The sequence below is a fragment of the Carlito syrichta genome, unplaced genomic scaffold, assembly GCF_000164805.1.
Source record: "Carlito syrichta isolate Samal-C Ts95f unplaced genomic scaffold, Tarsius_syrichta-2.0.1 Scaffold316857, whole genome shotgun sequence".
Lineage (NCBI taxonomy): Eukaryota > Metazoa > Chordata > Mammalia > Primates > Tarsiidae > Carlito > Carlito syrichta.
This window is the reverse complement of record NW_007260953.1, coordinates 49,728-66,354: the sequence shown is the minus strand read 5'-3', so window position 1 is coordinate 66,354 and position 16,627 is coordinate 49,728. Positions and strand designations below refer to the sequence as shown.

Here is a 16,627-nt window from a genome sequence, read left to right as displayed (position 1 = left end):
CCCAGACTGGAGTGCAGTGGCTGCTCCCGGCCACCACAGCCTCGACCTGCTGGGCTCCGGCGATCCTTCCACCTCAGCCTTCCAAGTAGCTGGAACTACAGGCACGCGCTACCACACCTGACTAATTTTTTGATTTATTGTAGAGATGAGGTATCACCAAGTTCCCCAGGCTGATCTCGAACCTGCGGGCTCAGGCAATCTACTCACCTTGGCCTCCCAAAGTGCTGGGATTACAGGCTGAGCCACCGATCCCGGCCCTAGAGTTTTATTTTAGAAGGAAAATGTTCAGGCTTGACGATTCCTGCAATCTTAGATAGAAGCTGCACCCCTGGGATATATATTTTATCAGAGGAGGTAGATTGAGTAGTCCTAAAAACAAGGAAATGGGAAATTAGTTCTTTGGCAATAGACACTGCCTTTATCTCCAGGTGAGTTCTCAGGTCAAACAGGAAGAAATACTTGCAAGAAAGTCATCAACCAGAGTTTAAGGGGCTTAGAGCATCATGCGATGGAATCAGAAATGTATATGGTTGGCTGGGTGCAGTGGCTCACACCTAAAATCTCAGCACTTTGGGAGGCCAAGGCAGTAGGACTGTTTGAGGCCAAGAGTTCGAGATCAACCTTGGCAACATAACGAGACCCCTGTCTCTACAAAAAAATTAAAAAAAATTTTTTAAAACCAGGCATGGTGATGTGTGCCTGTAGTCTTAGGTACTTGGAAGACTGAGGCAGAAGGATCCCTTGGGCCTAGGAGATCGAGGATGCAGTGAGCTATGACTGTGCCACTGCATTCCAGCCTGGGTAACAGGGTAAGACTGTCTTTACAAATAAAGAACAATATACAGCGTTAATCAGGAAAAGTGCACTGGGAGGTGGGTCTAGAGTGAGATATTAAAGCAAGAGTGGGCCGGGCTTGGTGGCTCAGCCTATAATCCCAGCGCATTGGGAGGCCTAGGTGAGTGGATTGCCTGAGCCCGCGGGTTTGAGACATGCCTGGGCAACTTGGAGAGACCTGCTTGCCTGGAACAGTCAGGAGCAATGGGGAGTGGTACAAATGCTGAAGTTACCTGGTTAATCCCACGTGCATCTTTTTTTTTTGAGTTGGAGTCTTACTCTGTGGTCCAAGCTAGAGTACGGTTGCTTGCTCATGGCCATCCCAGCATTGACCTGCTGGGCTCCTGTGATCCTTCCACCTCAGCCTTCCAAGTTGTCGGAACTACAGGTGCACACTATCATGCCCAGCTAATTTTTTGATTTTTTATTGTGGAGACGAGGTCTCACCATGTTGCCCAGGCTGGTCTGGAACCCGTGGGCTTAGGCAGTCCTCTCACCTTAGCCTCTCAAAGTGCAGGGATTACAGGCCTGAGCCACCATGCCTGGCCCCCATGTGCATCTTATGTGAGGTAGGCAGAGGGTCCTGAGGCCTAGGATTGCCCCACCACCAGCCCTCCAGCTTTCCATAATATTCAGAGCAGTGCTGTGCATGGGCTCTGGAGGAATTGGTGACTGATGGGAGAGCATGTGGCCAGCGAAGCTCTCTGTTCTCCTGCCACATATTGGGTTCTAGATTAGTTCCCAGCTGCCCTCGTTGTTCTAGTAGGAACTGTCTTGCAGGCTCAGTATTTACAGAATGTGCTTTTTTGGTGTATCTTATTGTGTCTTCGCTCCCAGTCACTTTAACAAGATAGTGGTGGTGAATCTCCCTCAGCAAGGAGTTGCAACATCTGATAGGACCTGATGGGGTTGACATCCTGAAAGAGTGTCAGAAGCTGGAGGAAAAGACGCAGGCAGCTTCTCAGTGGTGGTCTTAGAAGCCAGTTCAGAACTCATCTCTAATTTTCTCTCTCCTCTAAGAAGTGGCATCTGCTTTTGAAATCCCCATAGACTAGCATGCTGCGTTTTTGAAATGAGGACAGGGTCCACCTTTGTCAGCAAAATGCTTAAGTCTCTCTCTGTCTGAGAAGTTAGAACAAAGCTGTTGGGGGATGGAAGTTATGTTTTGTGACTCTGTAAGAAAAACAATATTTGACTTTCAACCCAAATGACTAAAGGCTTCCATATTTCAGCCAAGGTAACTGAGTGATGCTACTGTGGCAAACAATGCTGGCTATAAGGACATGAGCCCCCACCCTATCCCTCCCTAAGCCATTTGTGAAGACAGCAAGCACATTCTGGCTCCTTGGACTGTGTTTATCTCCTTCCAAGTCAGCTCAATCTTGGCAGTTACTAAGATAATAGAGTGAGAAGAGAATTTAAACTTCAGCAAGAAGTATCTGAATTAGACACAAGAAAAGGCTGCTTGACTGAACATTTTAAATCTTTGGAAAAGATTGCATCTTGGGAAAGGTAGTTGTCTAAGGATTAAATCATCTTTGTAAGAAGGGTTTGTAAACCTAGATAGTTTCTGCTCAGCAAACAGATGAACATAGTCCATGGGGTGTCACTAATCTAAAGGAAAAAAAAAAGAAAATAGATAAACCAGTAATTACATAGCAGTCACCATGTTTATGTGGTGCTCTCTGCCGGGAAATGTTAGGGACACAAAGATGTCCAGTCACTCTTCTTCTCATCAAGGTCTCCATCCATCAGGAGGCGAGAAGTTGGATAACAGTTGGAGAGAACACTAGAAGCGATGTCCCAAGGCAGGGCATGATTAATTGCACAATGAATGCTGCAGATAATGAGAGCTTCTGCGTTCAGAGCAGGGAACAATCGTTGCAGACTGGTGTGATCAGAGAGGGCTTTAGGGAGTGGGGAGGCAATGAAGGATGGGTAGGATGCGAAGAGGCAGAGAGGGGGCACACCATGCTGGGAACTTTAATAAAAATCTTCTGTGCTAGTGTATGTTGAGTCCGGTCCACCTAAAACCTGGGGGACAAGGTGACCTTTCCCCACTTGCATTGGTTCCAGGTGGAATTTTCTAAGCAATAGAGGAAAGAGGAATTTAAATAAGTTTGGGAATGGGGAAATCATTTGCCCCTGAGTTAATACTTGTTTTTTTGTTTTGTTTTGTTTTGTTTTGCTTTTCATATCAACTGTGATGCTGGGGAAGAAAAAAAAATGATTCCAAAAATCTTTCATCACCGTGTTTCCGATAAAAACCCCAAACAGGCCTGAGTAGTTCTAGCTGCTCATTCTTCATCATTGTGGCCCTCACTGCCAAACCTGGGGTGATGGGTCCTTTCTTGCTCCCCACCCAAAGTTTCTTAAGGGTAATTGGAGCCCCACAATCCACTTTGGATCCTGAGAGTGGAACTCTGTGGGGTATTACATTGATTAGTTCTCTGATGCAGGCCCTATTTCCATAGAGACCCTATAAATAGAGGAACATTGGCGACCTAGGCTTGCAAAGGCTCAGGGTGACCCAGTCACCCCACTGAACCCTCACAGCCTTTCCTTTGATGGGACAGAGAGAGGTTCAGACCCAAGTGGGAGGAAAGACTCTGCAGTCAGCTGCCAGGTGGGATAATTAGCTATAGAATATCGTGAGTTTTTAAGATTCTCTCAGCTTTTCTGGGGTTTGCTGAGAACCCAGGAATTTGTAGGAATTAGAAACCACTTTTGGCCATTTTAACCAGATGGTGCCAATGACACTGTGCCCTGAAGCATTTTAGTTTTGGCCTCATTCAGCTGTGTTTGCAGATTTTGGAGCAAACTTCCCCTTTAGGGGACCTACATGCCAGGAGGAAGGCGGGTGAAGCCTAACTGTTCAGAAACCGCAGCCTTCACAGGAAGGATCTTTCGGAAACCATCTAGTCCTCCCTTTCTTCCTGAGTGTACAGTGCTACCCAAGGAGATGAGGTCCTTCCTGCCCTTACCAGTAGTTTCAGGGGAGGACAGCAAGCTTCTGCCACTCACCTCCCCAGGAGTCGGCACCTCGCTCTGGGAAGCTCCTCCTTCTGGCTACCTTCTGACCGGTTCTGGGGTCGTGCTATCTTGCTCCATTCTTAGGGATCACGAGAGCTCTGTTTATGTCCCACCTCTAACTCGGAAACCCCTCAGCTCTCTTTTTCTAATACATGGCTTAATTTGGCCACCGAAATGGGTTTCTGGCAGCTAGAGAAAAGCAAAAGTCAATGTGGGAAAGCAAGTGACATTTAGTAGCTGGAACCTGTTAGTCAGAGCAGGTGGTGCTTTCTGCTGCGTTGGCGGCTAAGTTCCCTTAAGCTAGTCGCCATGGTTTTCCTCACTTCTAATACTTGTAGCTGGTTATGTGTTATATGCTGAATTTTTTTTTAAGCACTTACCGTGTTATGTCAAAACTCCTTAACCATCTCCTCCCTGACACCCACATGCAGAAGCAGCCCAGCCCATGCATCACCTTGCTGTTCTTGCCTTGAAAGTGAGGGAAAACCCTTCATTTGGAGCAGCCTCCCCTCCCCCACACTGTTCTTTGACTTCCTTTTTATTCTTTCCCTTATGCCTCCTGTGGAGTTTAAGACTCCTCCATCTGCTGGGGCAAGGGTCATGGGTCGCTTGGTCACCCTCCCTAGCTTTCCTTCACCTGCAGAACAGCCAGGGAGGTGGGACACAAAGACCTCCTGGCTGCAGGTCTTATCCAGGTCCTGTGATGTGGCACAGGCAGTTCCACAACTGTAGTTCAGGGCTCCTCACGCCCCTGACCCAGGCATCTTTGCTTTGTTTTGAGTCTGCCTTTGATACTGTTCTGGGACACATGCAAATACCATATCTAGTGTGGTCTTGGAATCAGTCTGTGGGCCTGTGAAGGTAAATTAGACTAGAAGAGAGTTTGTCTGTGTGGCTTGGATGAACCACTTAGCTGTACTTCAGTTTCTTCATTTGCAAAATGGAGACGTTGTTGCTGTGACCTGTCATATTCCTAGCTCCTGAGGTTAGGCTAATGACAGATTAGAATGTCAGCATAAATGCTGTGAGTAATTAAAAAAAATAACTTGGCCAAGGACTTTAGGATTCAAGGCAATATGATAGACAATGGTGTCTGCTCTAGCTCTCCCCAGCACATCCACCTGGTTGAGGGAGAGAAATGCCTCAGTGTTCCAGGCCCTGGTGAAGTCTTTTTAAAATTCTCATTTTGAGCCGGGCTCGGTGGCTCAGCCTGTAATCCCGCGCCTTTGGGAGACTGAGGTGAGTGGATTGCCTGAGCCCGCGGGTTCGAGACCTGCCTGGGCAGCGAGACCTCATCTCTACAATAAATCAAAAAATCAGCCGGGTGTGGTAGCGCATACCTGTAATTCCGGCTACTTGGAAGGCTGAGGCCGAAGGATCGCCGGAGCCCAGCAGGTCGAGGCTGCGGTGGCCGGGAGCGGCCATTGCACTCCAGTCTGGGTGACAGAGTGAGACTCCAACTCAAAAAAAAAAAAAAAAAAAATTCTCTTTTTGTAGGGACAGGTTCTCACTATGTTACCCCGGCTGGTCTTGGACTACTGGCCTCAAGCCATCCTCCTGCCTCAGCCTTTCAAAGTGCTGGAATTACAGCCACGGTGCCTAGCCCAGGGGAGGATTTTGAGGGGAAACTGTCTACATGAGTATGGATCTAGAAGAGGGACCTCAGTGTTGGAGAAGCTAGTTTAGGAATGGGGGGGAGGAGAAGGGGGAATAGAATGCTAGAAAGACGTTTGTAATATGTAATGTGACCATTTGGCAAAGGCAGCTGGGCAAATGCCAGAGCCAGCTGGCCCCATCCACGATGCCTGGATGGAGGTCTCGTGTCAGCTTGAGCCTAAGGAAGAGGGAGGTGTCCTGGAGTGTCCCTGGTCTGGAGGCTGCAGGATCTGGCCCATTCCAAGTCCATGGCAGAGTGTGCCCCACCATCCACTCTGCCTTGGATGCCTTGGGTCTCCCCAGCAGACTCGGGTGGACCTAGTGGCCCTGCCTCAGGCTAGCCTTCAGGGGATGGAAACTCCTGTGGGAAAACCTGGCACTGCGTAACTTAGCATCTCCAGGGCTGCCCCAGAATCCAGTTCTTGAGAAGGAATAGTGGTAGCCTTAATTTCCTCATCTATAAATGGAAACGTTGCAGTTGTTACTTTTGTTAGTATCTGGGAAAACCAAATGAGATAATGCAAGGTGAAAAGCACCTTGAGGCCAGACTTCGGTGGCTCAGCCTGTAATCCCAGCACTTTGGGAGGCCGAGGCAAGTAGATTGCCTGAGTCTGTGGGTTCAAGTCCCACCCGGGCAACTTGGCGAGACCTTGTCTCTACAATAAATCAAAAATTAGCTGGGCGTGGTAGCGTGTACCTGTAGTTCCAGCTTCTTGGAAGGCTGAGGCGGAAGGATCGCTGGAGCCCAGTAGGTCAAAACTGTGGTGGCCAAGAGCGTGCCACTGCACTCCAGTCTGGGTGACAGAGTGAGACTCCAACTCAAAAAAAATAAAAAAGAAAAGAAAAGTACCTTGAAAACTAAAACTGTTAGTTCTTGGTGAGTTTTGGTGATGTAACTTATCTGGTCTGTAAAATGGGTGATGTAAGGGCTTTGTCTGCTTTGAGAATTGTGGGGACACTCAAATGAGGTGAAAAAAATCTTAAAATCTTACACAAATATACAGTAGAATAGTTATTGACATCCAGATATAAGTGCAGCTGTCTGCACAAACTCAGTGCTGAGGTGTAAAGTAACATAAGAATGGGGTCAGCTAATTTAGAAGATGTAGGATTTTTTTTCTTGGTTTCTGCATGGTCTAAATTTTCTGCTCTGTAAGTTTGTCTCTAGAAAAACAAAAGAAAATCCAGTATGTGTAATTTTGGGGGAATGTTTTTAAAAATGACTGAGGCCTGTCTCATGAGACTGGGTTGTTCCTCACAGATGAAATCCTGCCATGGCTCATTGAGCCCCAAATGGCTGGGCTCTGAGTTTCCCTCTTAGGAGCTATGGGGAAAGTGGGGGCTCACCTGGTCCTCTACATCCCATCCCTCCTCCCCACAGCTCTGAAGCTCTAGTGGAGGGCTCAGCCCAGCCAAATAAGCCATCTCCTAACAGAAGCAGCTGTCTGGACTCATTCCACAGTTGCCTTGCCCTGTCAGGCCATCCAGCTGCTTCTCTCTGAGTAGTATTGCCTAGGGAGCAGCTGGAGGAGCTTAGCAGCAGAGCCAAGAGGAAAGGCTGGGACCAGGGCAACACTGGGCTCCAGGAGACCTCTGATTTGGTCCAGTTGGAGGGAAAAGATATTCATTTGCATAGCTGCTTCTGACATGTATGCTAAAGAATTGGTCACATCATTGACTATGCTACAAGGCATGCTTATAGAAGTTTATTTTATTACCAACTATTTGAGAAATGAATTTGGCTATAGACAACAGAAAATTGTACTAGAATTATGTAGTCAAAGTTAGGTGTATTTATTTCCGGCAACAAGAATCCCAGGTTAGCCATTCCCCACTGGTTTGGTGGCTTCATAGGCCATCAAGTTCTCAGGCCTGTCTCTTGGGCTCCACCATCTGGGTATATGCAGGCCATCATCATCAACCATGTCACCTCGTAGTTGCCAAATGGCTGCCACATCTCCAGGCATTACATTCACACGGAAAGAAGTGGGAAAGGCCAGCATCTTTATCAGGAAGGCAAAAGTATTCCCCGAAACCCTCACCTTGCTTTTCATTGGTCAAAATGGTGTCACATGGCTACCTCTAGCTGCAAGGGAGTCCAGTGAAGCAGGAATTCTTAGCAAGGTGAATTAAGTCCTTGAAGTTTGGTTGATAAGACTGAAAGGGAAATAAATACTGGGTAGGCAATTTGCATCCTGCTATGACACTGTAACCTGATTGTATGACTCTGATTTTCCCAGGGAGTGCTGCAATGAGGCATCTTTGGAAGTGGATGCTCAGTGATCTGAAGCTTGAAGGAGGGTCTAACTTAGAAGGCAGGAAGGATGGGTGTGGTGGGCAGTCAGTCAAGAGGGATACCTCTTGTCTCAAATGCTACCTGTATATGTCACTAATCCCCCAGACTGTAGCCCTGAGTGCATCATTCCTGGAAACCCTGAACCCACTTTTTGATTGGGAATGTCCTGTGGGAAACCATGGGGTGCATTTCTTTGGGTGTGAAAGGATGGATCTAGGTTGATCACTTTTTACCAAGTGACCTTTTAGACCTGACAAGCCATCCATAGGGATCTTCTAGGTTCAGATGGCTGTAGTGGCTACGCCAGTCTAACAAGGACAGACTCGTCACCATCACCCCCCCTGCCCCTGACTAGGCATTCAAGAGCTTTCCACTCACCAGGATTCTTCATCTCTTCCCCTTAAGAAAATCCAGCAGCTCTCAGAGGGCTCCATGTTTGGCCACGGTCTGAAGCACCTGTTCCACAGCCGCCGCCGGTCTCGGGAGAGGGAGCATCAGACGTCTCAGGATTCCCAGCAGCAGCAGCAGCAGCAGCAGCAGGGCATGTCTGATCATGACTCCCCAGATGAGAAGGAGCGCTCTCCGGAGATGCACCGCGTGTCCTACGCCATGTCCCTGCACGATCTGCCTGCCCGGCCCACCGCCTTCAACCGTGTGCTGCAGCAGATCCGCTCCCGGCCCTCCATCAAGCGGGGCGCCAGCCTGCACAGCAGCAGTGGGGGTGGCAGCAGCGGGACCAGCAGCCGGCGCACCAAGAGCAGCTCCCTGGAGCCCCAGCGTGGCAGCCCCCACCTGCTGCGCAAGGCCCCCCAGGACAGCAGCCTGGCCGCCATCCTGCACCAGCACCAGTGCCGTCCCCGCTCCTCATCCACCACTGATACCGCCCTGCTGCTGGCTGACGGCGGCAACGTGTACCTCCTGGCCGAGGAGGCGGAGGGCATCGGGGACAAGGTGAGGTGGGCCTTCCAGGTGGGGCACAACTCAGAGGCTGAGGGATCTCAGGACCTGGGGAGCTGAGCTGGGTCCTGCCTGGTGGGTACTGCTGCCCTGCTGCCTGCAGAGTTATCTGCCCTTGTCTGAAGGACTCAGAGGTATGAACAGGAGATGATCCCAGAGTGGCTAATTTTTGTTTGCTTAGGGGTTTGTTTCTCAGAATTACATTTTGATCAGCTGATGTTAATTTTGGCTTGAGAAAATGTTTTCCTTAAATGTGCTCTCAAGAAGCAGTAAGTACAGTGGTTCAGAGCACAGGTTGGAACCAACCCTGGTTCTGCCATTGACTGGCTGAGTTAGTCACTTAACCTCTCTGTACCTCAGTTTCACTAATTGAAAATGAGGATAATAACAGTAGCTACTTGGAATGGAGCCTGGCATAGTATCGTTTTTACTATCACTACCAGCCAAGGAAGATAGGGGAACAATCCCTGATGGACTGTTTGGGAAGGAGAGAAACTAGTTTAGCCCTTCATGAATTTCCACATTCTTTTGTTCATGTAACACGTATTTATTGAAGTCTTACTATGTGCTAAAAGAACGAACAACCTGGCATCACTGTCCTCATGCAGCTCACTGTCTGGACAGAGCAGGGTGACCAAGCTATGAGAGATGCTGTGAGAGCTTCAAGGGGAGGGGACGGAGAAAGGAGGGGAGTGGGCAGAGACCTGCTGGGGAAGCCATTGAGTTAAATCTTGAAGGAGTATGATGTAACCAGGGAGGAAGCGGGGGAGGGGAAAGGAGAGGGGTACAGCTGGAGCTGGGGGCAACTAGGGATTCGTTGTGGTCAGAGCACCCAGCGCTTTTGGGGACTGACAGGTAGCTAGAAGCCAGATCACAAAAGGCCTTGTCATATTGAGTCTGGGGGTCATGTGATGCTGTCAAAGGGTATTAGGCAGGAGACTGGTGGAAGGACGTCCCTGTGGGTCTCAGTGTAAACAGTAGGTTGAGAAGGGAGCTCAGGAGTGGGGTCAAGGGAGCTTTGGATCTAGTATAGCAGTCTATGCTGCAGCAGTGGGGATGGAAGGAAGATGAGTACAGAAGACATTTGTGAGTGAGTATCAATAGTACTAGGTGAAAAAGTAGGTACAAGCCTAAGGGGAAGAGTCGGGGGTGGCAGAGGTCCTCAAACTTTTAAAACAGGGGGCCAGTGCACTGTCCCTCAGACTGTTGAAGGGGTGGCCTATAGTTTAAAAAAAAAAAACTATGAACAAATTCCTTTTTTTTTTTTAAACTATAGTCCGCCCCTCCAACGGTCTGAGGGACAGTGAACTAGCCCCCTGTTTTAAGAGTTTGAGGACCCCTGCAGGTTTCTGCCTTAGCATCTTGAGAGATGGGGAATGCTCTAGTTGAGGAGTCATGGGAGAAGGAGTGTGTTTTGAGGGAAGGCGGCAAGTTCAGTTTTGGACCTGTTGAGTTGCAGGTGCCTTTGGGAGCTGTCTAGAGGGGACCAACTGGCAGGTGGGTTTCTGGGGTAGAGGTCAGAGTTGAGGCTAGTGCTCTGGGAGTCGGCACTGAGGTTAAAGTTGTGGGTGTGGGTAAGATCCTTGAAGGGGCGTGTGTGGAGTGAAAAGGAGGCGAAGGACAGATCCAAGTGATATATAAGAGATAGGCCAAGCATAAGGGGCCCGAGAGGGAGCATCCAGATGTGTAAAAGTAAATCTGCAGAGAATGATGTTGAAGCAGAAGAAAGGAGCTTGAAGGAGGAGGAAGTACCCTGAGTGAAATGCATTAGAAGGGGAAGGCCAGATCTGGATTCGGAAATGTGCATTGGCAGAATCAAGCAGTGGAGGTCATTGGTAGCTGTGGCAGAAGCCAGTTTCAGTGGACCAAAGAGATGGTAGGAGTGGAGGCAGTTGTGTAGCTTGGCTGGGAAGGGAGAGGGCATCAGATTGAGACAGTCTAGTTTTTGTGGGGATTTTTCTTTCTTCTTTTTTTTTTTTGAGGTGGAGTCTCACTCCATCACCCAGGCTGGAGTACAGTGGCATGCTCACAGCCACCCCAGGAATGACTGACTGGGCTCCAGCGATCCTTCCGCCTCAGCCTTCCAAGTAGCTGGAATTACAGGCAATTTTTAAATTTATTGTAGAGATGAGGTCTCGCCAAGTTGCCCAGGCTGTTCTTGATCCCGTGGACTCAGGCAATCCCCTTACCTTGGCCTCCCAGAGTGCTAGGATTATAAGTTTGAGTCATTGTGCCCAGTCTTTGTGGGGTTTTTAAAGATGAGACTCCTTCATGTTGGCAGAGAAGGGCCCTGTTAGGGAGAGATTGAAGATAGAGGTGAGGAAGAGGAATTCTAGTTGGGTTGAGGACTACGTAGATGAGAGGATGTGAGATCCAGATGTCAGCGTGATCTTTGGCCACAAAGAGAGTCACCTCTGGGAGGCAGAAATGAGTTCTTATTTGACGTTTATTTTCTGTGGGGAAGAAAACCAAAGATGCAACTGTTTATTGAGAATAGTGAGGGAGGTGGGAGGACTGGCTTGAGAAGGGCAGTACAGTTTGGCTCCGAGCAGGAACATGTAGATGCCCTGTCTGGTATTGTGGAGGCTCGGGGTGGAGGCTTGCAAGTTGTGCTGGTAGCACCCCTTGTGATTTGTTTTTCTTCTAGTAGTCTTCAGCAGCCAGAGGGTGAGAACAGAGATGAAGGCCTATCTAGGGTTGGCAGTTGCTGGGAGAGCAGGTTGAAAGGTCAAGGGTGACAAAGAAGTTGGGAGATTGGATCAGAGAATGCTCAAAGGATTGGACCTTGAAATCCCAGCTGGCAAAGGAGGTGGGGATGGGAGAAGGCTGAGGAGTGTGGAGAAAAAGAGGTGGGAGTATTCAGGGGGTTGAGGATCAAGTTCTTTGAGAGTAAAGAGGAACGAGAGAGAAAGGAGAGGGCATTGGAGTTTGATTCTGGGGACTAGATAGGGAAGACACGGGTCAGTATATACTCCTAGAGCATGGCAGATGAGGAATAAATGGAAAGATAATTTGTGACAGAAAGAGCTGAGAGGTTAGTTGTCACATGGGCTGTCCATGACATTGAAATCCTGCCTAGGATAATAGTCAGCAGGTAGCCTTGATGTGTGGAGGGTGGGGGGGAGGGGAGTGTGCAATAGCAGGGACCTCAGAGGAAGCTGGGCTTGTCCATGAGGGGTAAGGGGTGGCACTGCTGAAGCTGCACTGAGTAGAGTAGAATGCTGGTTCTACCTCAGAGTTGTGAAATGTTGGAGAGTCACTACAATTAACGAGGGCCCCAGGGAAAGTAGAACGCAATAAGAGCCTGCAGGGGGCCAAGTGCTGACTGTGGGTAGGCAGGAGGCTGCCTATTCACCATGGAAGGAAGAGTCTGGAAGGTCTAGTGGGAGGGCAGATGAGAGAGAAGACAGCTCGAGTGGAAGGCAATGAGAGGAGGAGAGATGATGGGTGACCAGACAATCCTGCATGTGGGGGATGTAAGGCCTCCGTGGGTTTCTGTCATCAAAATTCCAAGGGAAACTCTGGTGTGAAGCTGTTTTCACCATAGATTATCACCAGAGCAGATACAGCACCATGTACGACTTGGAGTTGTCCTCCCTCAACATAGGCTGTTTCTCGAGTTCTTGTGCATCTTGACATTTGAAAACATTTGGAAGTTTGCTCATTCAACAAACATTTGTGTGTATGCTGTATGCCTGGTACTGTACAGCAACTTAAGTTTGGGTTTGCACTCTGCCAACTTAGGAAGCGCTTTTGTAGACATCATTTCATGAATTCATTAAAGCAGTCGGGTGAGGTGAATAAGCCAGGTGGTGATATCCCAGTTTTAAGACTCAAAGAGGGGATAGACTCAAAGAGGGGATATGACTCATCCAAGGCCATATAGTTCTGAAATGACAGGCCTGGAACTGGAACCTGGGTTTCCTGACCTCAACCATGTCCATGTGCGCCAGCTGGCAGCCATCGCCAGCGATGGACCCAGCCTCCAGCATGTTCAACACACAGCAACTTTAGACCATGCTTTGACATAATCATCACCCTAGGGGATGATCTTCCAGCACTTTTTGGTCACTAGATATTGAATCATGTCATCTATTCCAGAAATGACTGGTTTTAGACTTCTTTAAGCAGAAAGGACTTTCCACAGGTGTCCTGGTCCATCTCCCAATAGTTGAGCCTCACCGGTCAGTCATCAAGTCAACTGACATCTCTTCTTCAGCAGCACAGGGGGCATTTTCACCGAGTACCTTCCTGTTTCCCCTTCATTCAACAAGTATTTACTGAGCATCTAGTATGTGCCAGGCACTGTTCTAGGCATTGGGGATACAGCAGTGAATGAAAGCAAAGCCCCTACTTTTATGAAACTTATATTCTAGTGGTGAGAGACAACCATTCAATAAATGACTACATGATATATTTCATGGTAATGAGTGCCAAGAAGCCAAGTAAGAGCAGGGTAAGGAGACTGAGTGATGGGGGTAGGCTGCATGCTCTTTTGCCTAGTTGGTCAGAAGAGGCTTCTCTGGTGGTATGAAGGAATGAATCATGAGGATAGCTAGGAAAGAACCAGTAAGTACAAAGGCCTTGAGGTAGGAATGTGCTCAAGGAACCTGCAAGAAGATCAGTGTGACTGGAGTGGAGTGAACAAGGCAGAGAGTATAGAAGAGAAGAGAATCAGAGAATAGAAGGGAGAGGTGGGCCCAGAGTGATGGAGGGAGAGGGAACTGGGAGGACTGCAGATCACATAGGGCCTAGTAGGCCGGAAAAGGAACTTTTCTTTTTTTTCCCAAGTGAGATGGAAAGTTATTAGAAGGTTTTGTACAGATGAGTTGATCTTTTAAAAAGATCATTCTGGGGGCTGGGCTCGGTGCCTCAGCCTGTAATCTCAGCACTTTGGGAGGCCGAGGCGAGTAGATTGCCTAAGCCCGCGGGTTCGAGACCAGCCCAGGCAACCTGGCAAGACCTCGTCTCTACAATAAAATTTTTAAAAAATAGCCCATCGTGGTAGTACGTGTCTGTAGTTCTGGCTACTTGGAAGGCTGAGGCAGAAGGATCACTGGAGCCCAGAAGATCAACGCTGGGGTGACTGTGAGTATGCGTGCCACTGTACTCCAGCCTGGGCGAAGGAGTGAGACTCCAACTCAAAAATGAAAATAAAAACTAAATTAAAAGATCACTCTGGTTGCTGTGTGGAGAACAGACTGTGAACCAAGGTGTGAGCAGGGAGTCTAGTTCAGAGGCTGTTGAGCTACTCTGGGGTGAGACAATGGTGGGAATGATGGATGGGGGGAGAGGTGGCTGGATTCTGGATGGGCTTCAAAGACCAAGCCACAAAGTTTCTTGGTGAATTGGTTGCAGGCATGATAGAAGGGGAGAAGTCAACGATGGCTTGCAGGTTTTTGGCCCGGCAGCTGGGGAGATAAAATTGCCATTAACAGAATTGAGAAAGATGACAGATGCAACAGGTATCTGGCAAGGGCCATGGGGGCCAGAAATCAGAGCTAGGTTTTGTGTACGTTAAGTGTGAGGTGGCTATTAAACCTCCACGTGGAGATGCCAAATAAGCAGTCGATGTATGAGCCTGGAGTTCCGGGGAGAGATCCAAGCTGGAGGCATAAATTTGGGAGTTGTCAGCATATAGAGAGCATTTAGAATGATGGGACTGGACCATTTGCAAGCCCGCTTCCACTGGGGAGAAGGCTGTTCTAAGAGTGAGTTCTGGATGCGTCTGCTGAAAGGGCAGCCTGGCTTTGTGAAATCAAGAGTTGGAGGAGCCAAGCAGAATGAACCAGGCCGTCTGGCCCCTAATGAACAAGCAGTCTGCATGCAGCAGCAGCCAGGCCCACCTCTCATGGGTGAGTCAGTGAATACATTTGAAAAATCAAATTAGAAGAATCCTGTCAAGCAAGGGTATCCAGGATGCAGCTATTTTATGAGGAGGGAAATCGTGAACCTCATAGCCTCTGGTTGCCCAGGGCTCCCATGAAGATCTCTGGCTGCGTGGGTAGGCAGAGGGAGTAGGGGTGGGCAGTGGGCACTGTCTGGAGCTACTGAAGGGTTGTCGATGTTTGCTAGCTGGGAATGTAGGGGCCTGGGGTCACAGGCAGGCATCAGCTGGGGTGTTTTTCTGCAGGGCTTTTGCATGTGGCTGGTGTCTTGTTTGTACACTGCCCCCATGATACCCAGAGGGGAGAGGGATTTTCTTCTTGCTTCCTGTGGAAGATCAGGCCCAGGGATTCCTGAATGACCTAACAAGGGGACAGTTCTCTGAGTTCAGGGTGATAATGGGGGAAATGGTTGTTCCTGTGATTGTTGTGAATCCTTATTTAGAACTTTCAGCTTTAATATTGCATGCATTGTCTGGTTAATCTTTTTCCTTTTTTTTTAATTGAAGTCTCACTCTGTCACCCAGGCTAGAGTACAGTGGCATGTTCACAACCACCACAGCCTTGACCTGCTGAGCTTAGGTGATCCTTCCATCTCAGTCTTCCAAATAGCTGGAACTACAGGCGTGCGCTACCATGCCTGGCTTATTTTTTTATTTATTGTAGAGACGAGGTCTCACCAAGCTGCCCGGCTGGTCTTTGAACGCCTGCGCTCAGGCAGTCTTCTCGCCTCGGCCTCCCAAAGTGCTGGGATTACAGGCTGAGCCATCGCCTGGTTAACCTTAATAACATATCTGTGAAATTGGCAGAGCAGGTTATTATCTCCATTTTACAATTGAATAGACTGAGGCCTAGAGGAACCGGAGACTGCTTGCCCGGGGCACCCAGCTAGGTCTTGACAGAGAAGAGACTGGTTCCCATGTTTCTAGTCTGTCCCCAAGATCCAACTGAGATCTGACATCACTGAAACAGCTAGGGACCATTTTATACAACATCTAGAGGGAGCAGGTTTGCTTCCACTCAAGGAGGATGACTTTATCTCTTGGTTGCCATCTCCCCTTCAGTTATGTAGCTTTCCTGACCTGAAATTGTCTAGGTATGGACATGGCCATGGGGGTCTTCCAATCATCAGTGAACCCTGTTCTGTCAGCTGACTCCCCCAGACCCAGAGGCCATTGGTTGGTGTGAGAAGCCATGGTAGTTCTGCCCCGGTCTCTGGGCATGAATAGGAGGTATTCTTCTCTCCCTAGTAAACACAGTCCCACATGCTCCCTGCAAGCTCTCTGGTGATTCCTAGCATCTATTTTTAATTCATAAGCCTTCCCCACCCCCTACACCCCTTACCATTGTTCAGAACTTACCAGCTGGCATTTGGACCAGAGCGGCGCCTGTTAGGGCTTGAGTTACAGAAACACCCTGGAGGCAGCTAAAGTTCCTCAGCTGTTCTGGGGAGGTTCACCCCCGCCCCATCCTAAGAATTTAGGGGATCTTGAGCCCCAAGGGGAGTCAGGTGGGACGGGAGACAGAGAGGGGCTCACAGTCCAAGAAGCAGCTTAGCCTTGGTGATGGTAGTTTGGCTATTGTTGCCTCTAATTCAGTTAGTTGTCTTTGAAGTTATGCCTTCACTTATTTCCCTATTTAAAAAAAAGTCATCTCAGTCCCACTGTTCTGTTTTCTACTCTCGTGTGACACTGAGAAAGGTAACCACCTTCTCTTACATTTGTAAAGTGGGGAACAATTTTTGCTTGTTTGTGTGTGTATCAGGGGATTGGCAGGACATATAGAGACGTAGGTGACATCTAGTTCCCAATCTGCGTGTTGCTTTAACCTCTGGAAGACACAGGTCCTGGAGTCTGGAGGAGGAACCACTGGTGGTATGTCAGTGGAGTTGGAGTTGGGCCACCTGTCTCCTCAGAAAGCAGATGATCCTCCCCCTCCTCTCCCTCCTTCCCCTCCCCCCCCCCCC

The 16,627-nt window shown here is 48.8% G+C and overlaps 1 protein-coding gene across 2 annotated transcripts in view; it reads left to right on the top strand.

Annotated features, from left to right (window-relative positions):
- TMCC2 (transmembrane and coiled-coil domain family 2) overlaps nt 1-16,627 on the top strand; it is a 45,358-nt gene that overhangs the window by 6,042 nt on the left and 22,689 nt on the right. Inside the window, exon 2 of one of the 2 annotated variants that reach the window (XM_008074673.2) lies at nt 8,225-8,770. In XM_008074673.2, coding sequence (XP_008072864.1) covers nt 8,225-8,770 — 546 coding nt within the window. Of the gene's footprint in view, nt 1-8,224; nt 8,771-14,446; nt 14,632-16,627 lie in introns of those variants that run through there. The other variant, XM_021707365.1, reaches the window with a different exon arrangement.